The sequence below is a fragment of the Bos grunniens genome, chromosome 18 (assembly GCF_055505025.1).
Source record: "Bos grunniens cultivar Pamir isolate PY7600 chromosome 18, Bosgru_T2T1.0, whole genome shotgun sequence".
Classification (NCBI taxonomy): Eukaryota; Metazoa; Chordata; class Mammalia; order Artiodactyla; family Bovidae; genus Bos; species Bos grunniens.
This window is the reverse complement of record NC_141182.1, coordinates 61,102,342-61,130,196: the sequence shown is the minus strand read 5'-3', so window position 1 is coordinate 61,130,196 and position 27,855 is coordinate 61,102,342. Positions and strand designations below refer to the sequence as shown.

At 43.2% G+C, this 27,855-nt stretch overlaps 1 protein-coding gene across 17 annotated transcripts; it reads left to right on the top strand.

The window, feature by feature from the left end:
* Window positions 1-7,409: 7,409 nt before the first annotated feature.
* LOC147354538 (KRAB domain-containing protein 5-like) lies at window positions 7,410-27,853 on the top strand. 17 transcript variants are annotated; one of them, XR_015146466.1, is made up of 7 exons: window positions 7,845-7,972; window positions 8,843-8,922; window positions 10,907-10,996; window positions 16,019-16,145; window positions 16,646-16,738; window positions 19,597-19,701; window positions 22,079-26,357. XR_015146466.1 is itself a non-coding variant. In XM_086354228.1 (7 exons), exons 3-7 carry the CDS (start codon window positions 9,384-9,386, stop codon window positions 24,484-24,486), a joined length of 2,721 nt encoding a protein of 906 aa, XP_086210354.1. In that variant the 5' UTR covers window positions 7,846-7,972; window positions 8,843-8,922; window positions 9,322-9,383; the 3' UTR covers window positions 24,487-26,357. The 17 variants fall into 17 exon arrangements, 13 of the variants coding, with proteins under 13 accessions (XP_086210356.1, XP_086210361.1, XP_086210351.1 ...); XM_086354228.1 differs by lacking the exon at window positions 19,597-19,701 and adding an exon at window positions 9,322-9,386 and having other exon boundaries at window positions 7,846-7,972; XR_015146467.1 differs by having other exon boundaries at window positions 7,885-7,972; window positions 8,711-8,922.
* Window positions 27,854-27,855: the final 2 nt, after the last annotated feature.

The window sequence follows — 27,855 nt, the reverse complement described above, 5'->3', positions numbered from 1 at the left end:
GTTGATTGTAATGAATGAAGTGTTTAATCTACCACCACCATTAACCTCTCCCACCTTATTTAAGGTTGTAGTGAAGAGACCATAAAGTATTTGGTAGCACAGAGAGATGGCATATGTGGAAATTAGTTTACTTGCTGGCTTTAAACCTTTCATACCTTCATATAGTTTCCATCATTTCTATGTTGTATCTCCTCTCCCATTTTGTAGCTACTCAGACACTGTGATGATTCTAAAAGGATTATACAGAGTATTGTTGTATACAATACAGAGCTTTGTTGACAGTTTCCCTGAGCTGCTCCTTGATTTTGCTGCCTCAGCATCTGACTGGGGAGCAGGCAGCCTGCAGGTCCTTGAACTCACCCCAGCCAGTCCTGTGAGCACCTGCACTAGAAGGCCACCTTCCTCAAGATCAGCAGTTTTCCTAAACCTCAGGTTCTACTTCACAGGCCCCCTTCAGTGACACCCTGACAAAGCTCACCAGAATCCTGCTTGTCTTGGTTTGAAGGGAGAAATCCACACTCAGCCTGGGGAACCCAGAGCACTTCACCCAGGGTCATGTATAAAGGCTGAACCCCAAGTACTTTCTCTGCCTGATTCTAGCTTTGACCTCTCTCAGAAATTCCCCCTTAAATCCTCCCCTACAGAGAGGTCTCAGGTGTGGTGAGTGTGAGGACTTGACCTCAGGGCTCCTGAATGTGGGTTTGGGGGAAGAAACATCAGAAAAAACAGGGAACTTGCTAAAGACTCATTTCATGGCCCCACTGTAGACCTGCAGAGTCATATCCTCTTAGAGTGGGGACCTGAACTCCAGGGATTTCTATTCACTGAAATGGTTCAGAAAGAATCTTTAGCCAATTGGTGTCCATCAGGATCCTGTGGCCAATGGTAAGCCACCAGTGCCCTCCCCACAGAGTTCTCTCTTGGTCCTGTGGAGCATCAGTGTGCTTTGTAGGAAGTGCTCCAGGGGATTCTAAGGGGAGGCCCGGGTTCAGGGTGTGGCTTCTGGTCAATTTGTGAGAGCTGAGGCCTGGCTTCAGTCCAAGGAGAGGCCGCAGGGTTGATCTAGCTGGATTTGGACCAGGGAAGTCAGTCAGCTCATGTCATCTGTGTGAGCAGAGGTTTAGGAGCTCTCTGATAAAAGAACAATCAAGAAATAAGTTCACAGGCTGGTCTCCAAGTAGGACGTGATTGCTCCTGAATCTCTCCTGAGACAGAGGACAGGAGAGGTCGGTCTTCTCAGCTTTTCAAGGTCCTTCTGTCTGTAGGTGCAATGGTTGCAGGTTAAAGAGCTCTGTTGATGCTCTCAACGGTATTTTCTCAAAACTCAGATGTGCATTTGCAGCATAACATCCCCAGAGATGATGCAGAGCAGGAGGAAGAAGAGGAGGAAATGGCAGCTTCTCAGGTAAATATCCTGTCCCGGGTCTGGGGCTGTGTCTGCTTTTCCTCCTGAAATGCCCAAATGAGAATCTGCAAGCCTTTAGCTCTCTGCTCCTAATTTTTCTGCCTGGGGTGTTTGTTATCATCTTATTTTCTTCCTTTTCTTCTTATAATAGTGAAGACCTGCCCTTTAGACTACTTCTTGTGTCCCAGAGCCTTTGCTCCATTGTCTGTATCCTGACTTTCTGTGGAGCATGATGAATTCTTAACATGAATTAGTGACTTTCAACTGTTGAAAATACTCTGTGACAGCCAACAAGGGGAGTCATTCCTATCCTAACTCCTAATTGGTATATAGTTTTGTGTTGGGATTTTAGGGAAGTTGGGAAATGCAGTGATGACTTAACATTTGGATGCAATTCGAATCCTTAGAACAGAGTTCAGTTCAGTCGCTCAGTCGTGTCTGACTCTTTGCAACCCCATGGACTGCAGCACACCAGGCCTCCCTGTCCATCACCAACTCCCAGAGTTTACTCACGCTCATGTCCATTGAGTGGGTGATGCCATCCAACCATCTCATCCTCTGTTGTCCCCTTCTCCTGCCTTCAATCTTTCCCAGCATCAGGATCTTTTCTGATGAGTTCGTTCTTCGCATCAGGTGGCCAAAATATTGAAGCTTCAGCTTCAGCATCATTACTTCCAATGTATATTCAGGACTGATTTCCTTTAGGATGGACCGGTTGAATCTCCTTGCTGTCCAAGGGACTCTCAAGAGTCTTCTCCAACACCACAGTTCAAAAGCATCAGTTCTTCAGCACTCAGCTTTCTTTATAGTCCAACTCTCACATCCATACACGAGTACTGGAAAACCATAGCTTTGACTAGATGGACCTTTGTTGGCAAAGTAGTGTCTGTGCTTTTTAACAAGCTGTCTAGGTTGGTCATAACTTATCTTCCAAGGAGCAAGCCTCTTTTAATTTCATGGCTGCAGTCACCATCTGCTGTGATTTCGGAGCCCCCCAAAATTAAGTCTGTCACTGTTTCTGCACCGAGCCCCACAGTGGGCCCTGAGTCCATCTTTAAGGTCCTCTTGGCACAGCAAGAGTCCCTTGGACAGCAAGCCTTACTCCTCTGTCCACTAGGTATACCAAGGAAGAAGATCAAAGGGCTCTCAACGAGGGAGGAATAAGAGAAAAGGAGGGCTGGTGGAAACTCACAGACCAACGACTCTTTGTCTCCAGCAATATAGAAATCCAGCTGGCACAACAACATCAGGAGAAAACTTGTTTAGGAAAAACTGCTGGAGAGCTTACTGAGCTGCTACTATTTTGTTTCTAAGCTCCCAGCCCTGTGTGTTCAGATCAGTCCTAGCTGTGTGACTTGTGCTCAGAACAACGCCAGCCAAGGACCAAGACCCAACCCAGAGGTACTGACAGTTGGGACACTACCCTTTGAAGATCTAGAAGTGGACTTTACTGAAGTCAAGCCCTACAGGGGCTGTAAGTATTTCCTTGTGGTAGTGTACACCTACTCGGGATGGGCTGAAGCCTACCCCATGTGCACTGAACAGGTACGAGAACTGGCCAAGGCCCTGTGAAGAGACATTATCCAGAGATATGGGCTGCCTCTCTGCATAAGGTCTGACAATGGGTCAGCTTTGTGTCTCAAATAATCCAAACTTTATCCTGGACACTGGGACTCAAATGGAAGCTTCACACTGCTTACAGGCCTCAGAGCTCAGGGAAAGTTGAATGTATGAATTGTACCCTTAGGACTACATTAGCTAAACTCTGTCAGGAGACCAGTTATCTTGGGTCGACATGTTACCCCCAAGGCTTACTCCAAGCCCGATGCACCCTGAGTCCTCAGGCTATTCTCCCTTTTAGATCTTATATGGGAGAAAACCCCCAGTGATAGGAAAACTCAAGGGAAACCCCCAACAATTAGCTGAACTGGAGATGTCCCGACACCTCCAGATCCAGGGAAAAGTCTTCCATCATATCACCTGAGAAACCTTAGAAAGGACATCCATTCCTTTGGGTAATTGGGTTCATCCCAATCAGCCAGCAGATGAGGTATGGGTTAAAGATTGGGAAAAAGAACCATGTTAGCCAGTTGGGACAGGCCCTCACACGGTTGTCCTGGCAACCCCTACTGCTCTTAAAGTTACAGGCGTCATCCCTTGGATTCACCACACTAGAGTCAAGAAGGCAGTGGCTTCCTGTAATGAGGACACCTGAAAAACAGTTAGCGACCCCGGAAATCCCATCAAGGTCTGGTTCCATAAACAATGGCCCTCACCCACAAAAGACGCTGAGCTCTGCTCTAGTCACTCCAGAAACTTGAGGATTCTTCAGCCTTGCTCCAGCCACACTCTGGCAGCTGGCTGGTCAAAGCACGGTGGAAGCTTGATGATCTGGCTATCAAGATATCAATGGATTTTTATTGTCAACCCTGGCCTCTATCCCTGATTGGTATTATTGCTGTGCTCTTCACTACAAGACTAGCATCAGTCGCACCCCAGGACTGGGATTTGGGTCAGAAGCTGCAGTTAGCTGTCTGGTATCTCACTGTACTGGGAAGCCTCATTCTAATTAGATGTTTCTTATGATCAATTCTCCCTACTATCTAAATCGCTCACAGTATACCTGACACCTCCCCACTTCATGAATCTAGGAAGATGGTATGAAAGAATTTATTTGCAGGGCAGCAATGGAGAAACAGACATAGAGAATACACTTATGGACATGGGGAGAGGGGAGGAGAGGGTGAGATGTATAGAGAGAGTAACATGGAAACTTACATTACCACATGTAAAATAGGTAGCCAGTGAGAATTTGCTGAATGTCTCAGGAAACTCAAATAGGGGCTCTGTACCAACATACAGGGATGCAGTGGGGGAGGGAGATGGGTGGAATGTTCAAGAGGGAGGGGATATATGTATACCTATGGCTGATTCATGTTGAGGTTTGACAGAATAAAATTCTGTAACTCAATTACCCTTCAATTAAAAAATAAAAATTTAAAATATTAAAAAATTTTTTTGACAAATTTTGTTTTTCAAATGCATTCTAAGCTTTTTACTTGCTTGGTGACAGAAATACTAATTGGTTTTTTGACAGGAATTGAATAAACATCTACCAGTCATGGAAGATTATAACCTAAACTATGATACTTAGAAATAACAATGTGTGGTAAACTGATGTGACATAAAAAATAAACACGACTAATTCCAAATCATAAACTGATCTGTTAATTAATGTGACATTAAAAGTATTAAGTGGAAGTCAAGGTTTCTGAAACATTAATATATCACATTTAAAGAAAATGACATATTGAAAAAGTGATTTTTACTTTGTAAAATATAGTTATACAACTATAAATTTTGAGAATATTTTCAAATCAGAGAATAGGACACACTATGCTTTTATGCCTGATAGCCTCCATCTGAAACCCATTTCTGAAGTTTCTTTTGGAAAATGGTCTGACCCAAATCAGATGTTTTCAATAGGAAACAATGTCTCTGTTAAGCACTTTATAAATTCCACAGTTAGAGAAGGTATTTCTACCACTTCCTGGTAGCTCAGATGGTAGAGAACCTGCCTACAATACAGGAGACCAGGGTTTGATCCCTTGGTCGGAAAGATCCTCTGGAGAAGGAAATGGCTACCCACTCTACTATTCTTGCCTGGAGACTTTCATGGATAGATGAGCCTGGCTGGCTACAGTCCATGGCACTGCAAAGAGTCAGACACGACTGATGGACTAAGCACACAACTGTCAACTGTATACACTGTTTCTATAAAAGATCATTCCTATAGACTTATTTTTATTAATCATGGAGGTGCTCTTGGCACACATATAGTAACCCTAGAAATGTATGATTTCTGTAAGGTACTCTATGATTTCACATATATCTCTGCAACTCCTGTCATTAGTTACATTAAACACCAGGTTTCATATCGCTTGGATTCTACAATAACAACCACTGTCACAAAAGTTGTACTGTGATTCCTTGGTGGTCCAGCGACTGAGACAGCTCACTCTCAATGCTAGCTGCAGTGAGGGCGAGGGTGCGGGGGGGGCGGGGGGCGTTGTTGGGATTGGGGGGAGGTGCCTAGGTTTGATCCCTGATCAGGGAACTAGATCCCATATGCCACAAGTAAGATCCAGTACAGCCAAATAAATAAATATTTTTCAAAAAGAATTACACTAAGATACACTAGGAAGCATTGGCAGCTGACATCTGGTAGCAGCTAATCTCTCTTTAATAGCTCCATTTAATTTTTGAATTATTCCTCCTTCCAGTGCTGCTTTGGCACTAGATTATTTTGACCCAAAAGACTTCCTTTTTCCTGTATGGTCATCAACCCAGACTCCCTGAAGCACCTGTTTTATGCAGATTCTCGCCCTCAGGCTGGAACAGAAAATACTCACTTGAGGTCCTCGCATTGCCCAGACACTAGATTCAGGGTGCTGGTCATGGCAAGCTGCTCCTGTGACAAGGAGGGAGGCAGCCAGACCCCTAGATATGGGTTTGTGATTGTGTACCTCACGTCCCCTCAGAACTGCAATTATCTTTACACCTGTAGCTGCGACGTGAGACAGGCTTGGGGAACTGAGATTGTTTGTGAAAACCTTTATTGCTCAGTTGCTAATGAAAAAACAACAATTAAAAGTTTGTACCCATCATCTCCAAAGGGACTCTTGAAATGCTTGAGGAAGGTTCTAGTCCCTTTGGTCCCTGGAGACAGACAGGGACTCACAAGGAACCAGTAGTAAATACTGAGGTCTGACAAAGGAAGGGAATTTCATGTGTCTGCTTGTATAGTTTGTATCCATGAGACGTGTTTCTACCAAAAATGAGTTATTTTCATGAGTAGAGAAATGGAGCCAAAGCACCTGCGAGGGATTTTCAAGAATTTCTCCATCTGTCATTTTACAAAGGTGAAATTTTCATACCTCATTGTCTGAAATGTCTTAGGACTTCTCAAAAAGTATCTTGAGGCAAATAACCTGTTTATAGTTAGGGTTCAATGATAGATAGAATTTCCCGCATAATTTCCACTGTAGTCTGCAATAGCAGGTACACCTTAGTGCCAAATCCCTAGAGAATATTCTCCTAGTTCTTCGTGACCAAAGTCATATTCAGAACCAGAGGTTCCAGCAGGGAACCGTGAGATTTGACCTACTGATACTTTTATCATGAAAATCAGTATATCCTCTACTTAGACTTTGTCCCCACTCACAGATACTTAAGAAACATATTTTCTTTTCATTTTTGTTCACACCCCAAAGCATGTGGGACCTTAGTTCCACGGCTAGGGAAGGAACCGCAATTCTGCATCGGAAGGTGGGGTCTTAACCATTGGAATGCCAGGGAAGCTCCTAAACACATTTTCTTTAATAAGTAACTTATTAACTCGAAATATATTTTCCTTTATATTGCAACGATTAATGCTTTCTGTGTACGAAATGATTAAATTGTCAACTCTGAGATCATAGCTCCCCCACCAGGGATTGAACCCACGTAACCTGCAGTGGAAGCACAGCGTCTTAACCACTGGACTGCCAGGGAAGTTGCTAATACCACATTTAAAGACAAACCTGTACTCTCTTGGCATACAATTGTCTGTGGGCCTCTCACTGTTTTTCCTGTCTTGTGTTAGTTCTTCTCCAGATTATCCTTTCAAGGACTGGGCGAAGAGGAGGAGGTTAGGAAAGAAAGCCAATAGTGGGGGAGGGTGTTTGGGAAGCTAAGTGCAGAGCAGTCGATGTGATCCACGCGTCCCATTTGCCTAGTTTCGTGCCCAGTTTTAGCACAAAAAGTCCTGCTTTTTGGAAACCTGTTCAGTCCTGGAAGAAGCAGGGCAATTGGTTGCTTCAGCAGCAGCAACAACAACAATTAACAGAGACAATCTGTGTATCAACAGATTCTGTTCGGAGTAACGGTATGTCATTTCTGTGGTTACGTTATAAACGACAATGTTGGATTCCGGTCTTCCTCTTCCTTTCCCGAATCAGTTCCTAAGAGAAAAGCCAGCTGCCCTGTTGTAAGCAGGTCTCTGGTTACAATTACTGATGCTTCCTCCCAATGGATCATCTGAGTGATTACATTCTACTTTTCGTCACTGAGGAGACACCCATCTTCACACACTTACACAAAGGGCTTTTGAATTTTCCTCGTTTTTCAACTTGTTGAAAACATCTCGGCTTCCCATAGAGGCAGCTCTCAAAATTCTTCTCTTTTGCCTTAAGTTGTGTGAAACACTAACTTAGAATAGGCAGGAAGCAGCTCTGCTCCAGAGAAAATCGAAGAGATTTAAAGGCATCAAAAGGCAGAGAAAGGAAGCACAGCCGAACGGATGGACCAACAGACCCAAAACTCACAGGGGCGGCGGTGAGGGGAGGCAAGGCTCCGTCCCCACTGGCCCCGCCCCTACGTACCTGCGCTTCCGGCCTCGTCCCAACGTCGCCTCTCGTTGGCCGCGGCGTAGCGCACTCACCTTACTCTGTACTGGATGTTCCGCCCGCGCGTGCGCAGTATCCTGCAGACCCGGAATTGAGTTTAAATGAGCGACAGAGAGGTCTGGTGAGTTTATTTGTTTGTTTGTTTAAAATCCGGATTTCCTAGTCCCACAGCCTGCTGTCCTTCACACGTGGGTTTCCGGGGTTTCTGTGGACGTTCAAACTACCGTCCCCATTTTCCCATCTCCAGTGTGTCCTCGCATAGCCGTGAGAAGTTCTGAAATCGGTTAGCTTAGCTGCTGGGTCCCTGGGGCTCACGTCCGCTTCCTGTTAATACCGTTCTAGAGTCCATGTCGGTGAAGGCAATGGCACCCCACTCCAGTACTCTTGCCTGGAAAATCCCATGGATGGAGGAGCCTGGTGGGCTGCAGTCCATGGGGTCCCTAAGAGTCAGACATGACTGAGCGACTTTACTTTTACTTTTCACTTTCCTGCATTGGAGAAGGAAATGGCAACCCACTCCAGTGTTCTTGCCTGGAGAATCCCAGGGTCGGGAGAGCCTGGTGGGCTGCCGTCTATGGGGTCACACACAGTCGGACACGACTGAAGTGACTTAGCAGCAGAGTCCATGTCCTTCTCTGGCAGTTCTGCCTTCTAACTTGTAGAGACCGCTGCTTAAAGTCCTGCATTGCCCAACCCCTAGGTCCCTGATCCACTCCAACTCTGTATGGAGTTTGGTCAGGGTCTCGCTTAAGGTTTGAAGGGGAGGGTCAGCCTAGAACGTGTGGTTTTCACAGGAAGGGCCGCGAGTTCTGAAGAAAAGAATAAAACTAAAAACACCTCGTTTGATTCTGTGTTCCAGAATCCCTGCTGTGTCCGTGGCCGTAGAGGATTGTGTTTTGTGCCTGTTGAGATCCTCCCTTTGTGTGGAGCTGTGTTACAGGGAGCTCGGTGCGTTTTTCTAAGTATTGAACAGCCTATTTTCAACATTCAGGGGTTCCCAAGACTGATGTTACCTGAGAAGGAATCCCAGAGGAAGAGGAAAGCAAGGAGTCAGAAATGACTCGTTCCAAGGTAAGAGGCACAGTCCGTGTTTGTTCTGTCTCTCTTTTCTGAAATGCTGCTTCTTTGGACTTGATAAGCTTCTAAGACTTGATAAGCTTCTTAACTTCTGAACGGGTTTGTTTGAACTTACCCATAATGATCATCCCAAGGGACCCATTGCCCTCCTGGCATATCAGTGTGACAGAAAACAGTATTGCCAGCCAAAGAAGCTCACTCAAGCTTTGAAGTCCTGAGTTTTTATTGGGACAAGACAACTTCCGTCCTCCATGTCAGGCACATAGTGGTTGAAGCAAAACAGAGACCACTGTCCCTGGACCACCGCCTCCTGTATATATTGTAACGCAGATTCCTCAGCTTTCTTCCCTGTCACTTTCACTTCTTTCCCTTTTGATCTGGACTGATTTACAGGAGCCTGGGTGTTGCCTCTGAGCCATCCCAAGAGTGCCTTCCAGGTTTCAGGGAATCACCAAATGGTGAGTCACCTGCTTGCTGCAGGGAATCTCTGTCTATCTCTGCCGGTGTCACGTGATGACTTAGCTTCAGGGTTCTCAGCGGTCACCTCTCACTGTGGGACACGACTGTTGGGTCACTCGGCCATTCTGTGCCATCAGTCGCTCGGAGAGACCACTGGGGAAAAAGGGACGCCTTTTGGTCAGCCAGTGACTCTCAGTACTCCCATTCTGTGGTAGGTAGGCTAAGAGTGGTTTCTGTTATATCCCAGGAGGCTCTCTCACACGCAACCCTTGGCTACATTGTCAGAAACTGGAAAATTTTGACCCTCCAAAAGGCCTGGCTCCAATACAAATGGGGGAACCCCCAAAATGGCCTCTGAGTGGCACACTAGGTTTTGCCAAAAGACGGGAAAGACTCCAAATTTCCTTCCGTTCTATTGACTCCCTGTCTCCTGTCCCTCTCTGTGTCTCTCCATCAGATTTCCTAGATGACCCCTACTCGGCCTTTCATATCCACAGAATCTCTACGAAAGCATTCTGAGGTTCCCTTTGCTCCAGCTCTTTCTTCTATATTCAAAAGCCTGAAGGATCAAAAACTGCCCTAACATTCTGAAGAATCCCCTTCTAAGGAAGCTGATCTCTCAGTGGAGAGGGAACCAAGCTTCCCCACTCCTGAACTTCCTAAAAAATTCCCTTCTGACTACTCCTGTTTCTCAGGCCTGGGAAGGACCAAGCTTCTCCCACTCTTGCAAATTCCCTTAACCCTTCAGATTCTTCTGATGGGACAAAGACATCACTTCCCACCAGAGGGGCAGTCCAAAATTTTTATCAGCTGAAAGATCAGAGTCAATTTGAGCATTAGTTGGTCTATATTTTAGCTATAAAACTAGGACTACAGAAAGGAAAGATGACTTTTTGACACAGGATGGCCCTGATATTCTTTAGACTCTGGAGAAAACTGGTTAAAATGAAATTTTCTTTCCCTTGGAAACTGCAAAACTGGTTCTTTTTGTATATGCATTTAAAAACAACTAGCTTGTTAAAAGTCCTGCCTAGAGCAAAGCTTGAAGTTAGGCCTTTCCGTGTCTTTGAAATACACTGTCCACTTTGCCTTAGACCTGACTCAGCCTTGGGCAAATCAGAACTTCAAGCCAAACAAAGAAACAAACAAAAAAAGCGGGTCAAAGATGTTTTAAATCTCAGGCAGGAGACTATGAAATCTCTGTCTATTGTCTGGATTTATGTATGTCTCAGTGTGCCCTCTTTTTTTTCTTTTTTTTTTAATGCTGAAGTGATAAATGAGTTCTAATTTAAAGGAAAATAAACACTTGCAAATCAGACAATTCTAACTACAAGAGAAATTAAACTAAATGAATTTCAGATTCACGTGAACTGGGAAATATTCAATATTAAATATCCAGTATTAATGTTTGTTTGCTAATCTAATATAGATATGTCTAAGAGTCATTAGGCAGAGTATTTTCATTGTGCCTAGGCTTATTATAAGTTAAATATTTTTATATTTTTGTATCTGTTACAAGTTTGTCAACCAGCAAAGTACCTCTCGGAGAAGGCAATGGCACCCCACTCCAGTATACTTGCCTGGAAAATCCCATGGATGGAGGAACCTGGTAGGTTGCAGTCCATGGGGTCGCTAAGAGTCGGACACGACTGAGCGACTTCACTTTCACTTTTCACTTTCCTGCATTGGAGAAGGAAATGGCAACCCACTCGAGTGTTCTTGCCTGGAGAATCCCAGGGACGGGGGAGCCTGGTGGGCTGCCGTCTATGGGGTCACACAGAGTCAGACACGACTGAAGTGACTTAGCAGCAAAGTACCTCTAGGAAAGGAAAAAAAAAAAAAACCTCAAAGAAAATGTAAAAGAGGTAGGAGCTTTCAGAGAAACTCTTTTACGAATAATTATATTTTAGAAATGTCTGTCTAAAACATTCTCTAGATTTTGGTAACCTGAATTTCTGGGGCTGTGCTACACTAACTGATGGAAGTTTATTGACTAGCTAGGTCATTTCCAAATAAAATAAGATTCTGAAACATTCACTACTGAGGACTAACTTCCTTTTACAGAGAAAGTAGAGATTTTGGACTATTCATGAATAATGCTTGATGCCATCTTGAGATGGTCTCTAGAAATTTTTTTATAAAAATTATCACTGGTATTTATATTCTCCAATCTATAGAATGCTTAAGTTCCTGGTTGCTTAAGGAAAGTAGGATGTGTATTTTCACTAAAGAAGGTATGAGGGATGAAATTACATTATATGAAGGGAAAAGGAGGTAGGTCTGACAGGTGGTTGTTTCAGGATGGGAGAACAAAGTCATGGGTACAGAAAGTGATAAGAATATTTTATGGAAAGTGGACCCCAAGGGAAGAGTTTTGTGCATAAATACAAGTTTTCTTGAGATGTTGAGCTGCCTTTGATACTGGATTTTAAGTTTCTTTACCTCTGAAGGGATCTGTTCTGTTTACCTTTGAAATCTTCATTACTTTGGCTAAGTGAATAGTGTCCCTGTGATCTATATGATTGTATCTGACTGAGTGTTATAACCCCTTTTGAAATTTGTCCACAAAACTTCCTAAATAACCTGACTTCTAGCTGACTTTGGAATGCTTCAGAGGGCCCCTGAGACATCCCAGGGAACTATTAAACTACCTGGGTTCATTGGACATGTAAAGTTACATGGGAAGTGCGGTTGAAGGGTTGATAAATCTCAGATTATGCTGTATGGTGGATGTTACTAATATAGGTATCTTAAAATTACGTGAGTTCATATAGATCTGTGAAGTGAAGTCGCCCACTCCTGTCCGACTCTTTGCGACCCCATGGGGTGTAGCCTATGGGCTCCTCGGTCCATGGGAGTTTCCAGGCAAGAGTGGTAGAGTGGATTGCCGTTTCCTTCCCCAGGCGGCCTTCCCGACCCAGGAATCGAACCCAGGTCTCCCTCATTGTGGGCAGACGCTTTACCGTCTGAGCCACCAGGGAAGCCCAAATATTTATTTGGCCACGCCAGATCTTAGTTGCAACATGCAGGATCTAGTTGCCCAACCAGGGTTCGAACCTGGGTCCCCTGCCTTGGGAGTTCAGAGTCTTAGCTGCTGGGCAACCAGGGAAGTCACCATAGATCTGATATGCCCTAATTAAATGTGGTCAACTATAATTCTACTTATCCTGTGAACGTGGTACAAGTCACAGCAATGACCAGGTACACTGTCAACTGCAATTTAATCAGATTTAAACATGCCTTCTATGGTTTCACTCTGATGCCTTTGTAAGAATACTGTGACTTCATGATTTATGGAAAAGTGTTTTCTAAGGTTAACCAATAAAGAAGTCTTGTTTGCTATCTGGTAAGCTTGTACCAGACTGGAATTTAGTCGAATCTCTATGTTAATGGAACAAAGTTTTCTTAGAATGTAGCTTTCAATAAGAGATTATGAATTTCTTTCCCTTTAAGTGATTTATATTCATTTTTAAAATCTTTTGTTACTTCGGTAAAGTGAATAGGCATTCCTTAAGATTATGGTACATGTAGACAAAGCTCATCCTTCTTCTACAAAAATAACCCCTCGTGCTTAGACTTTTGCCATCCTGATGTCCTTAAAACATGGCCATGGTCTGCTTGTCAATCAGGGAATTAAAAATGGGTGAACAATAGCTGTAAATCAAAGAGTCAGTGCTATGGGAAATCCAACATGGCTGCCTGGCTTTTCCCGGCTTCCTGACAAACCTCATTTTTATTTGACGGGTAAAGCCTTCCCTGGCTACAGGGTTAATGCCCTCATAATGAAAAAATTATGTTTAACTGAATATTAACTTTTTTTCACTGCTAAAGTAAGTTTCTAGTTTTGTTAATTAAAGTCAGTGTTCACTAAGACTCACTTCTGAGATAGTTCCTTATGTTATATTTCTAAAAGATTTAATTCAGTTATTAAAAAGGATACTCTAAGTTTGTTTCTAAAGCTAATCTCAGTAAGCAATCTTCGGATAAAGAATAGATGCTCCGTGATATACAACCAGGAGATTACCATCTGGCTAGTCATTTAACAAGGCAAGTCAGATGACCTGGACTATACTGGGCTCTACCTAATGAAAGTTCTTGACTTTTCACTCTTACTTCAGATCAAATCAGATCAGTCTCTCAGTCGTGTCTGACTCTTTGTGACCCCATGAATCGCAGCACGCCAGGCCTCCCTGTCCATCACCAAATCCCGTAGTTCACTCAGACTCATATCCATCGAGTCAGTGATGCCTTCCAGCCATCTCATCCTCTGTCTTCACTTCTTCTCCTGCCCCCAATCCCTCCCAGGATCAGAGTCTTTTCCAGTGACTCAACTCTTCGCATGAGGTGCCCAAAGTACTGGAGTTTCAGCTTTAGCATCATTCCTTCCAAAGAAATCCCAGGGCTGATCTCCTTCAGAATGGACTGGTTGGATATCCTTGCAGTCCAAGGGACTCTCAAGAGTCTTCTCCAACACCACAGTTCAAAACCATCAATTCTTTGGCGCTCAGCCTTCTTCACAATCCAACTCTCACATCCATACATGACCACAGGAAAAACCATAGCCTTGACTAGACGGACCTTTGTGGGCAATGTAATGTCTCTGCTTTTGAATATGCTGTCTAGGTTGATCATAACTTTCTTACTTAGTCCTGACTAATAACTGCTAGCTATAGCTATATTATTTTCTATGCAGCTTGTTTCAGAGGATTGATTCTTATGTTACTCAATGTGTGGCTGAGCCTGTGATAAAATGCTGATATGCAGCTCCACATGCTATCAATGATTGTAGTAATGTAACTCTAGATATGGGAAGAAGAAAGAAAAGGGAATATTTTCCTGGACCAAGTGGCTAGTAAGACAGGTATGGTCCAGAGATTTTGCTACTCACAAGGCCCGCTCTAGAAACAGCACATTGAGTGGCCTATCAATGGATCCTTCCCTAGACCTGGGAATCAGCCTTCCCAGTGCTGCAGGACAGAATGGCCAAGAAATGCCCCCAGAGCATGGTCAAATATGTGGCTATGAAGGGACCCTGCTGACTGGACTCGGCCAGCTGTCTCTACAAAGATGACATCATGATTACTGTAAGCTCCTGACTTTCAACACCCTGCAAAAGGAGTTCAGAGTAGAGATCAGAAATAAGGCACTGTGCTCTGGGAAAATCCCAGAACTGGCCTTCCAAGAGTGAGGTGTTTTCAGGTAAAGATTTTTTGAGCCCCAATTCTGGCTTCTTCTCGTACCTAGAGAAACACTAACGTCACGAACCAATGTCCAGTCCTGGTTTTCCTGGCTAGCCCCTGAGCAGCTTTTGTACTTCTCTTCATCTTTGGGCCATGTACCTTTAACTTTCTTGTACAGTTTGTTTCTTCTAAAATAGCACAAGTTTCCAAGTGGTCCTGCAAGAATATTCCCTGACCAACACCTAGACAATGCTGAAACAAGTCACCTTATCATTCCATGGACTCTCACCTCCCTCCATAAATGCTCCGTGACAGAGTAGGCAAAGGGAACCCAGAGCCCCATTGCGCCTCTGTTAAGCCTGAAGACGCCAGAGTGGTCTTCGCCCCCTTTTCCTTGAAACTGGATTCCCAAATGTGTGAGAAGGGAAATGGGTAGGTAGTTAGACATGAGCAGGGTATCAACAAGGGCCAAAGAATTGGCCCTAAAAATAAAGAGGGAGATATGTGGTGACCCAGGGACTAAAGAGCACATAAAACCAAGGAGGGTCTTGGAATGCAGGAATGAAAAAACAAGACCCTTAGCATCTTTCTCTCCCCCATGTTGTAACTGTTGATGGATTTCTGGTCCTCCTGAGCAGTATAAATGGTCTCCCCTCCTTCCCCATAAGGAGAAAGTATTTTTCTTTCTCTTCTCCCACCCAGTATAGGTGCCTTATCCATTCAGCAAATGATCCGCAAGACCCCTATCCCACTCCTTGTACCCTGGCTATGAGTGGACTAAGGACCCCTGTTCAACATCCGTTCTCATTTGTGCTGGCCTGCTCTTCTAACAGCGTCCCCCATTCTAATAAACTGTACTTCCTCTCATTTTGTCTCAAGTCTGGAAATTCTTTTCCAACACGACCCCAGACCACAAGAAAGGTTACTATCCTATTAGACCTGTTGAAGTCTGTAAAACAAAGTTCCAACTTAAGTATGAATTCTTACCTTAGTATTCTGTTACATTGGGGTTCAAAATCATCATTCATTGAGCAGAATTTTCAACATTACTAACTCAAATAACCTTGCTAAAAATGTGGTACTTTGGCCCCAATTCAGAACTCTTGGTTCAGAATACATTTAAAAAAAAAAAAAATTCCTGTTTCTTTGATAAACAATTCATACTGTGTCACACAAGTAGAACACTGAAGAATAAATATGCTGATGCTGCCCTGATTATTTTATAATTGGTCTTTCAGATGAGAATAGTTTCTCTAATGCTTGTGGATCATAACTTATCCTCTTTTGTTCACATTGGGAATTGGTAGAAAGGAGTACTGAGTAAAACATATGTTTTGTAATACAAGCCAAGGCACTAAATCTCGACCAGGACTCTGAACTTGCCGTTTTCATCTTGGATCACATTTGGAAGACTTCCCATGGCCTATTGGTATCTGTTCTTTGTATTTCAGGGATGGCTGACATTCCAGGATGTGGCCATAGACTTCACTCAAGAGGAGTGGGAGTGCCTGGACCTCGGTCAGCGGGAATTGTACAGGGACGTGATGTTAGAGAACTACAGGAACCTGGCCTCCTTGGGTGAGGATAACTGCCTTCCAGAATCCCTTATCTACCCACTGGGTTTTAGTTGCGTCATGTCAAGAATGTCTTCTGAAATGTTCTGCTTCCTACAGTAGTTTCAGATCTCTGCTTTCTAGGGCAAAAATGGGTATTTGTGAGTTTAGAAAGAAAGGGGATGATTCATGATGAATCGTTATGCTGGTGACGTTTTTCTTCCTTGATGTACTCTGCCTCCTTCCTTCTAGTTTAGTGGTAATTGTGAAAGTTCTGTGGTATTAAATAGTTGCACCCTCTCTTAATTTCACATTGACACTACTTAACTTTTGCCTTAGTACTACTTGACCAGAATCTCAGGATCTGATGTTAGGTGTGTGTTAGTATTGTATAGCTGCTTTGAATAAAGTATTTAAGGAAATCGTTTTCTAGAACAAAATGCATTCTCATCTCACCTGAATACATATTGGATTCGATACTGATGAATCTCTAACAACACAAATATTCCTTTCTCTAATGAACAGGGCTTGTCTCTAAGCTGGACCTGGTCACCTTTCTGGAGCAATTAGACGATCCCAGGAATATAAGGAGAATGGGGACAACAGCCATTTACCCAGGTAGGTATGAATGGTTGGAGATGATGACTCAGATGAGAGGTCCAAATAGCAGGGAGGAACTCATCCTTCATCACATGGTTTCGGAAGATTTGCTTCAATGGAAATGGTTTTCAGAAACCTGAGTTTGTGTCTGCTACTATCATAGAAATGTATCACCTGCCCCATTCTGTCTCTTAAATCATTCATGAATTTATCTTCAGTGATTACTTTTCTCCACCACAGTGTGAACTAAAAGTCTCCTCTTGGCTTGTGACAAACTGCATTCATTCATTGTTCTTCGATTTCTTGGGGGCCCTAGAAAAACTCTGCCCATTTCTGAGTAACTGCATGACAGTCCTTTTAAAGTTTCCTTCTACCTCTAGACAGAAATGTGTGTGGATTGGTAGACAAACTGCCAAACTTCTAGCGATACTGGGGATGGGTTTTTGTTCTCTGGTTTATAATTTCCTATCCACTGGGAGCGACACATCAGATCAGATCCGATCAGATCAGTCACTCAGTCGTGTCCAACCCTTTGCAACTCCATGAATCGCAGCATGCCAGGCCTCCCTGTCCATCACCAATTCCTGGAGTTCACTCAGACTCAGGTCCATCGCATCAGTAATTCCATCCAGCCATCTCATCCTCTGTCGTCCCCTTCCCCTCCTGCCCCCAATCCCTCCCAGCATCAGAGTCTTTTCCAATGAGTCAACTCTTCCAATGAGGTGGCCAAAGTAGTGGAGTTTCAGCTTTAGCATCATTCCTTCCAAAGAAATCCCAGGGCTGATCTCCTCAGAATGGACTGGTTGGATCTCGTTACAGTCCAAGGGACTCTCAACAGTCTTCTCCAACACCACAGTTCAAAAGCATCAATTCTTCGGCACTCAGCCTTTTTTACAGTCCAACTCTCATATCCATACATAACCACAGGAGAAACCATAGCCTTAACTAGACGAACCTTTGTTGGCAAAGTAATATCTCTGCTTTTGAATATGCTATCTAGGTTGGTCATAACTTTCCTTCCAAGGAGTAAGCATCTTTTAATTTCATGGCTGCAGTCACCATCAGCAGTGATGATGGAGCCCAGAAAAATAAATTTTGGAGCGACACATAGGAACTTCTAAATACATTTCAAATTCAAGTAATTTTTCACTGCAGAAAGCCAAACCTCGTGACAATGAAAGAATGCACATCTCAAGTTGACTTCAAAGTTTCTCTTTTCCTTATATGATCTCATATTAAATATCTTTAGTGGATTTGCCCCAATTCTAACATGCTAAAATAATGTTATTCTGTTACGTCATAGAATTTTAAAATAAATTGGCATAAAATCTTAGCACATTTTCCACTATATTGTTAATGGTTGATTCAAACTATGGCAATTTTTAAATTATATAAAAAGTCTTTTTTTAAAGTTCTAACTGGAATATAGCTGTTTTCCAATTTTGTACTCTTATACAGCAAGGAGAATCAATTATACATACCAGTTCAGTTCCGTGGCTTAGTCGATTCTGAGTCTGCGATCATGATCTGCAGCAGGCCAGGCTTCCCTGTCCATCACCAACTCCCAGAGCCTGCTCAAACTCATGTCCATCAAGTCCGAGATACATCCAACCATCTCATCGTCTGTCGTTCCCTTCTCCTGTCATCTTCAATCTTTGCTAGCATCAGGGTCTTTCTCAGTGGGTCAGTTCTTCACATCAGGTGGCCAGAGTATCGGAGCTTCAGCTTCACCATGTCCTTCCAATGAATATTCAGGACTGATGAAGAGGTGTGGTCTTCTTGCAGTCCAAGGGACTCTCAAGAGTCTTCTCCAACACCACAGTTCAAAAGCATCAATTCTTCGGCGTTCAGCTTTCTTCATGGTCCAGCTCTCACATCCATACATAAGAATTGGAAAAACCATAGCTTTGACTAGATGGACCTTTGTCAGCAAAGTAATGTTTCTGCTTTTTAATATGCTACCTAGGTTGGTCATAGCTTTTCTTCCAAGGAGGAAGGGTCTTTTACTTTCATGGCTGTAGTCACCATCTACAATGATTTAGGAACCCCAAAAAATAAGATCTCTCACTGTTTCCACTGTTTCTCCTGCCGATTGCGATGAAACGATCTGACCTGTGCCGTGATCTTCGTTTTTTGAAGGTTGAGTTTGAAGCCACCTTTTTCACCCTCTTTCAGTTTCATGAAAAGACTCCTCAATTCCTCTTCGCTTTCTGCTATAAGGGTGGTGTCATCTGTATATCTGAGATTATGGATATTTCTCCCTGAAATCTTGATTCCAATTTGTGCTTCATCCAACCCGGTATGTCACATGACGTACGGTGCATATAAATTAAATAAGCAGGCTGACAATATACAGCCTTGACATACGCCTTTCCCCATTTGCAATCAGTCCATTGTCACATGTCCAGTTCTCACTGTTGCTTCTTGACATGCATACAGGTTTCTCAGGAGGCAGGTAACGTAGTCTGGTGTTCCCATCTCTTTAAGAATTTTCCACAGTTTCTTGTGATCCACGCAATCAAAGGCTGTGGTGTAGTCAATACAGCAGATGTAGTTGTTTTTCTAGAACTCTCTTGCTTTTTATATGATCCAAGGGATGCTGGCAATTTGATCTCTGGTTCCTCTGCCGTTTCTAAATCCAGCTTCAAGAGCTGGAAGCTCTTGGTTCATGTATTGTTAAAGCCTGGCTTGGAGAATTTTGAGCCTTTGCTATTGTTTGAAACGAGGGAAATTGTGTAGTAGTTTGAGCGTTCTTTGGCATTGCCTTTCTTTGTGATTGGAACGAAAACTGACCTTTTCCCGTCCTGAGGCCACTGGTGAGTTTTCCAAATTTGCTGGCTTATCGAGTGCAGAACATTAGCATTATCATCTTTTAGGACTTGAAATAGCTCAGCTGGAGTTCCATCACCCACACTAGCTTTGTTGGTCGTCATGCCTTCTAAGGCCGACTTGACTGTGGACGCCAGGATGTCCGTTACTAGGTGAGTGATTATACCATCGTGGTTATCTTGGTCATTAAAATCTTTTTTTTTTTTGTATAGTTTTTCCATGTATTGCTGCCACCTTCTCTTAATATCTTTTGCTTCTTTTAGGTCCATCCCGTTTCTGTCCTTTATTCTTCCCATCTTTGCATGAAATATTCCCAGTACCTTTATTTTTCTTAAAGAGATCTCTAGTCTTTACTGTTCTATTGATCTCCTTCTCATTTAGGTCTCCATAGAGTAATAAGTAGACTTCCCTGTTTCAATCATAGTTTTAAAGTCTCTCTTCTTATTTAATTTCTTAAAACTAGTACTGTATTAAGTTTATCTTATTTGTTTTCAGCTTCCTCGGACATTTTTCTATGTGTCTTCAGTTTCTGATTAGTTCTCTGTCCCTATAATTTATGATTTTTAGATTGAAATATCTAATAGACCATTCTCAGAAACATGTGTGGCAAGAAGTGGAATTAAAAATCACTGGCACCTAGAATTTCTGAAAGTGAGTGTTTGGTGTCTCCACTTAAGATGACTAAAAGCAAGAATTAATCATTAGATTGCCTATCACCGCTTAATTCAGTGGTCCTTGGAGGTTTTCATCTTGTTTCTTCCCCTATAACGTATTTCTGTGCCATATCATTTTGTCTATCATGTCTGCCATATCATTTGTGGTCTCTGTTTTGACGGGTTCAGGAACCTAGTTAGTCTTCCTTCTGGTATCTGTCCCTTGGTTGGTGAGGTTGGTCCAGACGTTTGTGCCCTTATCCTCTCTTGATCTGTGCTTTGATGCTGGTAACTGTGACCGGAGCCCACCGGGAATATTCAGGGCTGTTGTTCCCTTGTTCTGTGGGTGTTAATGCCCTCTTTCTGGTGATGCCTGCTCCCTGCGTGGTGCGATAGAGCCCCCAGAACTGATTCTTAGCTGTGATTCTGATCTGTGGTACCACGCTGCTGGGACTGGAGCACACGCACTGGGAGAGAAGTCACTAAGTATTACTCTTGTGGGGATGTTCACCTCAGGGTGTGCCCTGTTGTGCCCTCTCCTGCATTCTGCAAGCTCTCATGTTATGTAGTGCTGGCACTGCTCTTGGCCCCACCCTAACCGAGGGCATGATGGCCCGTGGCCCTGTGGTCTCTCAGATGTTGTTTTCACAGGGTCACCAGCGTAGATTCAGTGAAGTCAGGTCCTGGGATTGCATTCAACGTGGAGCTGGAGCCACTGTGGTGCTATGGGGCAGCTCAGGCTCTGTCCTGGCCCAGCCCCTTTGTGTGGGAGCCCACAAAGCGTACAGCTGCCAAAGCTACACCTGCCATGAATGAGAGAGCCCTGGTATTTGATTCAGATGCTCCGTAGGGGCTAAGGTTACAAAGCCGGTTGTGAGTGTAAGACCATGGATTGTGTTGCTGGGAGGAGAGGTTTCATCTTTTCTTCTTAATCCCTGAGGTTCAGCTGTACTTTCAGCTCCATCATGTGTGTGACCAACTCAGAGGTTCTGCTCCTGAGGCTGCCCCGGAGCACAGGGGTCTGTTGATTGTGGAGGAGGTCGATGGGGGAGGCCATGGCTGGGGGATCAAATGACCTACATGGGTGGAGTTCTTCGTAGTCCCTGCTGAGCAGGGGCCGGTCTAAGGGACAAGGGATGCAATGGGCTTCCTGTTTGGGTGTCACTCACCAACGGCGCTCTGCTCTCTGGTGGTTCAGGCTCCGACCACAAGCATCCCGTTTGCAGAGCTCCTCCCTCACTCCCATCACTTCAGGCTGTTTCCTCACAGCCAACAGCAGTCGTCTGCCTCAATCTCCTCTCCAAACCCCACCTTTCAGCACCCAGTTCTTGTCTGCATTGGTGGAAAAGCCTCTAAGGCTGGATGGGCAAGGCTGAGGTCAGTACCCTGTGTGCAGGTCTCACTCTGTCCTGCTGCCACACGCTGATGGCTGTGTTCTCTTCCCACAGAGAATGAGGCTCTCCTTCTGTCCAGACTGAGCTCCCCCAGTGAGGGGCTTCCCGGGATATGGAGACCTCTCCTCACTTTCATCTCCCCACAGGGTTGCAGGCCCCAACCCACTTCCTCTCCTCTTCCTTTTCCTTCTTCCTGCTCTCCTCTTTCGTTTGTCCTACGTAGCTCAGGAGGAATCTTTCTTGTCTTTTCAGATTTCCAAGGGCCTCTGCTAGTGTTCAGCTGGGCTCTGTGAGAATTGTTGCATTTCTCACTCATTTGTGGAGAGAGAGATGAGCTCCACATCTGCCTAAGCCTCTGGCATCTTGATCCTTCGGTCTCTATTTTATTTTTAAACTAGCTATGGCCATCAATTTTCTCTAAATCTTTAAAGATATTCACTGAGAAAAGCAGGGAAAATTACTTGTTATTTGGTATCTTTCAGCTGTGTCTCCACAAGATACCCAGGATTTGATGCCGAAGAATCCAGCATTAGAAGATGTATTCCCCAAAGCCAACCTAAGAATATGTCAAACATTTCACCTCGGAAACTTAAATTTAATAAAAGACAGGCAATATACAAGGGTAAATGAAAGACAGAGAGGATGTTTATATGGACATAAAGAAATGGAGACAGGTATACATAATGCTAATGTTACTGGAAAAATAAATGATCAACGTGCGTCAAATTGGGAAAAACACCAAGTTCAGTCCTCAACGTCTGCTGAGAAGTATAAGTGTTTAAGAAAAGATGTCCATCCTTTTTTAAAAGATACATGTTCTCTAAAAGGGAACATGGAAAATCTGAAAGGTAATCTAGTCTCTACTGCAAATACTCATTCAGAGAATTCTGAAGGTAGGCTTCGACTAAACATGCATTCAAGCATGTCTGAATACCTACAATTTAACAATGAGAGGTCAAACTCACAATTTAATCAATTTGAGGGATCCGTGAGCAGGGGGTCTTTTTTCTTCCCACAAGAGATATTTTCTCTCCATTCCAAGATGTATAATGTTGATGATAATGGAAGAGACGCCCTCCAGCCATCATTGTTCTGTACATCTCGTGATATGGTTAATACACAGGAGCTTTCCATGTATAATAAAATGAGTCAGACCTTAAGTAAGAGCTCCAGCTCCAATAATTACCGGAGTATTTATGGTGGAGTGAGAAGGTATTCAGGCAGTGAAACTGGGTGTACGGTTGAAGGAGACTCAAACCGTATGAAACATCGGGGACCTGAGTCTTCAAACAAGGATTCTAAAAGTAAGACATTTAGAAATACCTTTGATCAAATGGCAGGTTTTTCTCTAGATAAGAGTACTTGTAGTGAAGAGAGGACTTGTCGTGAATATGGTAAGGTTTCTAATCAGTCTTCAGAACTTATTCAACAGCTGACTGTTCAGAATCCACAGAAAGAAAACAAGGGTAATATATGTGGGAATGTCTTCAGTAAAGCATCCAATCTAAGTAAACATAGGAAAATCCATACAGGAAGGAAACCTTTCAAATGTACAGATTGTAGCAAAGCGTTTAACCGTCGTTCACATCTTACTCAACATCAGCGAATTCACACTGGAGAGAAACCTTATAAATGTACAGAGTGTGGCAAAGCCTTTCCTTACAGTTCAAGTCTTACTGAACATCAACGAATTCACACTGGAGAGAGACCTTATAAATGTTCAGAATGTAGTGTAGCCTTTGTCTGTTCCTCACATCTAACCTATCATCAGCGAATTCATACTGGAGAGAAGCCTTATAAATGTAAAGGATGTAACAAAGCCTTTCTTAGTCGCTCACTTCTTACTCAACATCAGCGAGTTCATTCTGGGGAGAGACCTTATAAATGTAAAGAGTGTAACAAAGCCTTTATTCGGCGCTCACATCTTACTAAACATCAGCGAATTCATACTGGAGAGAGACCTTATAAATGTAAAGAGTGTAACAAATCCTTTAGTCAGTACTCAAATCTAGCCTATCATCAGCGAATTCATACTGGAGAGAGGCCTTATAAATGTAAAGAATGTAACAAAACCTTTATCCATCGCTCACATCTTACCCAACATCAGGGAATTCATACTGGAGAGAGACCTTATAAATGTAAAGACTGTAACAAAGCCTTTATTCAAAACTCAGATCTAACCTATCATCAGCGAATTCATACTGGAGAGAGGCCTTATAAATGTAAAGAACGTATCAAAACTTTTATCCTTAGCTCACATCTTACCCAACATCAGCAAATTCATACTGGAGAGAAAACTTATCATTGTACACAGTGTGGCCAAACCTTTTTTTGTCATTCAAAGTTAATTGTACATCATCGAATCCATACTAGGGAGAAACCATACAAATATAAAGAATGTGGCAAAGCCTTTTTTACGAGTTCGGACCTTTGTCATCATCAGCGAATTCATAGGGCGGATAGACGTTATCAATGTACAGAATGTGGCAAGGCTTTTATTACGCGTTCTAGGCTTACTAAACATCAGCGAATACATACTGGGGAGAGACCATATTCATGTGTTGAATGTGGCAAAGCCTTTACTTGCAACTCAACACTTACTGAACATTGGCGAATTCATACTGGAGAGAGACCTCATAAATGTAAAGACTGTAACAAAGCCTTTCATCGTCGCTCATTGCTGACTCAACATCAGCGAGTGCACACTGGAGAGAGACCTTATAAATGTACTGAATGTGGCAAAGCCTTTGGTCGCTACTCAACGCTTTCTACACACCAGCGAATTCATACTGGAGAGAGACCTTATAAATGCACAGCATGTGGCAAAGCTTTTAGTCGGAGTGATCATCTCTCTAAACATCTGAGAACACACACTAGACAGAAACGCTAGTAATGGCACAAGTGATGGAAGAGATTTTCCCTAAATGTGCATCAGAAAACACAAGAGTTTATACGAGAAGCCTATGGAGATGATGTAGCGAATATGTAGAAAGGCATTTAATCAAAAGTTAAATCGAAGTAAATATCAGAGATTGCCTAATAGAAGGCATTTCATCAGTCCTCTTTTCTGAAGTTTCTCTGAAGGAGAATGACTGTAGGGAGTACTCCATAGTTAAAACACATAGAAAGTGGATATATTAGCATAAATCGTGAGAAGAAGGTTGATGGTGAGAAAGTTACAATTCTTAGTAATGTATGTATGCTTGTTAATAATGACGTGATTTGAGATTATTTGAAGTGAATGTTATTAAGCCCTCAAATCATCCATACTATGCTTTGTTTCTAGTGTGTTTGCAGACAGATTTTTGATGGTTTATTAAAGATTAGTCTTTTATATTGTGTTGCAACCATTTCTATCTATCCTCCATTAGAAGATGAAGGATACCGTACTGTAAAATGGACAATGACCATCTAAATGGAGGTGTTTGGCATTAATGTGAAATATCTGGATGTTACCATGATGTAGTGGTCATTGAATCTTTCCATGTTGTAAAGTAAGCAGAAGTCGGTTGTAAGGTTTCAATAGTAATATCCTTGATTTTAAGAAGAACACAATGACAGTTCACTGCAGTGTTGGTGTATTTTTATAATATCAACACAGGTCATGATTATTCCTTGACACTGTTGAAATAAACACAGCTTTTGTGATAACCTCGAAGTGTATTAGAAACTCTTCCTGGAAAAGGCATGGAATTAGTGTATACCATGCTTGCTAAGTGCTTCCTAGCCTTTGTTTGGTAAGCCATAAAAATCACAAGTCTCACATCATTATAACAGAGAAATGAATATCTTTCTCTGTACTTTTGATCTGTACTTAATCGTGGATCATGCCGTGGATTGTAAAAGGTTTTATTTCAACTATGTGTGCAATTAATACATGGTAATTAATAAAAGTGAATGGCTTTTCGTGTTTCGGTTGATTGTAATGATGGAAATGTTAACCCACCACCAACAGTAACCTCTCCCACCTTATTTAAGGTTGTAGTGAAGGGACCACAATGAACTGTTTGGTAGCACAGAGAGATGTCATGTGTGGAATTACTTGACTCATTGGCTTTAAACTTCTCATAACTTCATATACATTCCCTCACTTCTTTGTTGTATCTCCTCTCCCATTTTGTAACTACTTGGACACTGACGATTCTAATAAGAAGGATGATACAGAGTATTGTTGACAGTTTCCCTAAACTGCTCCATGCTGTTGCTGCCTCAGCATCTGTCTGGGAGCAGGCAGCCTGCACTTCCCTGAACTCAGACCAGCAGTCCTATGAGCACCTGCATGAGATGACCACCTTACTTGAGACCAGCAGTCTTGCTGAACCCCAGGGTCTATTCACAGACCCCCTTCAATGCCACCGAGAGAGTCAATTTCTAGGTAGGTTTTTAAGTCCGGGGGTCCGCCAGGAGAGAAGGATCTGGAATTCTCAAGGAGGAAAAAAGGAAAAAAGCTTTGTTTTGTTTTTTTCCCCTCTACATTTCTGAGGATTATATAACAATCGTATATCCTGCTTGAGGACAGTCTCTGGGAAAAAAATATTCTGGCCAATCGTGTTATCTTACAATGTAAAATATTGCAGTGGATCTAGTGAGGTTTTTACAACCTTTGGATATTGTTTTGATTCACTGTAATAACTAATTAAAAGTATATAACCCCATTGCTAACACTGGCGAGGGGGCATTCTTTCTGCCACCTTCTGTTGTCTATGTCAAAAACTTTCTCTTTTTTATACTTTAATAAAACTATTATGCAAAAACTCTAAACTATTAAGCCTCGTCTCTGGCTCCGAATAGAATTCTTCTTCTCAGGAGGCCAAGAATCCAGGCGTCTTTTGTGGTTCAGCAACAACCTTTCATCTTGGGGGCTCTTCCGGGACTCTTCAGGACAAGGTGAGGATGCGTGGAGCTGTAGTTCTTTGTACTGCTAGGGAACATGTCTTTTGCTATACTTCACTAACTCTACAGTGTGCTTGTGTGAATGGATGAGATACCTTGCGTGAATCAACTGAGGAGCCCTGCTCTGCAGTTCCTCGGTGACCTCATATGGCTATGGCAGAAATCTGTACCAACGTGCCAATGCCAAGAGGCACCCAGTGTCTCCTTCGGGCAATGACTAGAAATGGGCAAAGTGTGTGGATTGAACTCTCATTTCTCGGTCAAACTTTTCAGTCTCTGACCACTTCATGACTTCTTGGGAATTAGAACTATTAACCAATCTGCCGGATCCTAGACTTTGAAGGGGCTTGTGATCTATGCCGTTGCTGTGTAGTGTTACTTAGTTCTCCAGCTTGGATTGGTAGTCAGGAAGCGCCTAGCCTCGCTAGGTATGGGAAGTCAGGAAGCTAGATGGAGCTCTAGCTCCAAGAGTATCTGAAGTTAAAGGTTACTCAGATTGGAGGTGCAATGGGTTTCTTCCTTTGGCAACACTAGCTGTTAGTGGACCGGAGGCGGCTTTCCAGTAGCTTTTGTCCCGACTCCTTATTCTTTCTGTGGAATCTTGAGGATGAACTGGAAGGACTGGCCCTAATAACTCGAGAACAAAAATCAGTTTTTCCTCACTGGCGAGCCGTTGCCCATCTCTTGCTATCGCTCATACTGGTGTGGTGATGCTTGGAAGGGACATATAAGCTTTATGTTCGTATCGTTTGGTCTTACTGTCGTCAGGAATATACTCAGGGTTGTGCACACGCACTCAGGTGACGAATGTTTCCCAAAGCGGTCTTAGCTTGGGAGGCATTCCTGAAGGTTACTCTGACTGCACCCCAGGTGGCATCAGAGGCAAGCAAGGTTTTAATGGTGAGGAACTGGGCGTAAGTCTGAGATGCCATCAGGTCTACCCCTGGTGCACCTCCAGCCCGACTCGGTGGTAGAATCGATAGGCACAAGTACGACCCCTGTCGGTAAGGGACAGACTAAGTCCAACCATGGAAGGAAAGCTTTGGTGTAACGTCTGTCTACACCCCTCTCTAGAGCAAGGAGGGACGCCTACGGTAGGAAGATGGCGCTTATTGCTTTTTTCTCTCTTACAGATGGGAGCTAACAATCGCAGCCTCACTCCTTTGAACTGTATCCTGAAAAACTGAGATAGATTTGATCCCCAGAGCTTAAAGAAGACACGCCTGATCTTCCTATGTGATACTGCATGGCCACGGTATCCGTGGGAGGATGGCGAACGGTGACTGGTTGGAGGGTCTCTGAATTATACTACTGTTTCACAATTAGACCGGTTCTGTAGAAAACAGGGGACATGGGTAGAAGTAGC

Coding starts and splice junctions, on each gene's coding strand:
- LOC147354538 (XM_086354225.1), top strand. Junction 16,146..16,645: donor CAGGAACCTGGCCTCCTTGG/GTGAGGATAACT, acceptor TCTAATGAACAG/GGCTTGTCTCTAAGCTGGAC. Junction 16,739..22,078: donor GACAACAGCCATTTACCCAG/GTAGGTATGAAT, acceptor GGTATCTTTCAG/CTGTGTCTCCACAAGATACC.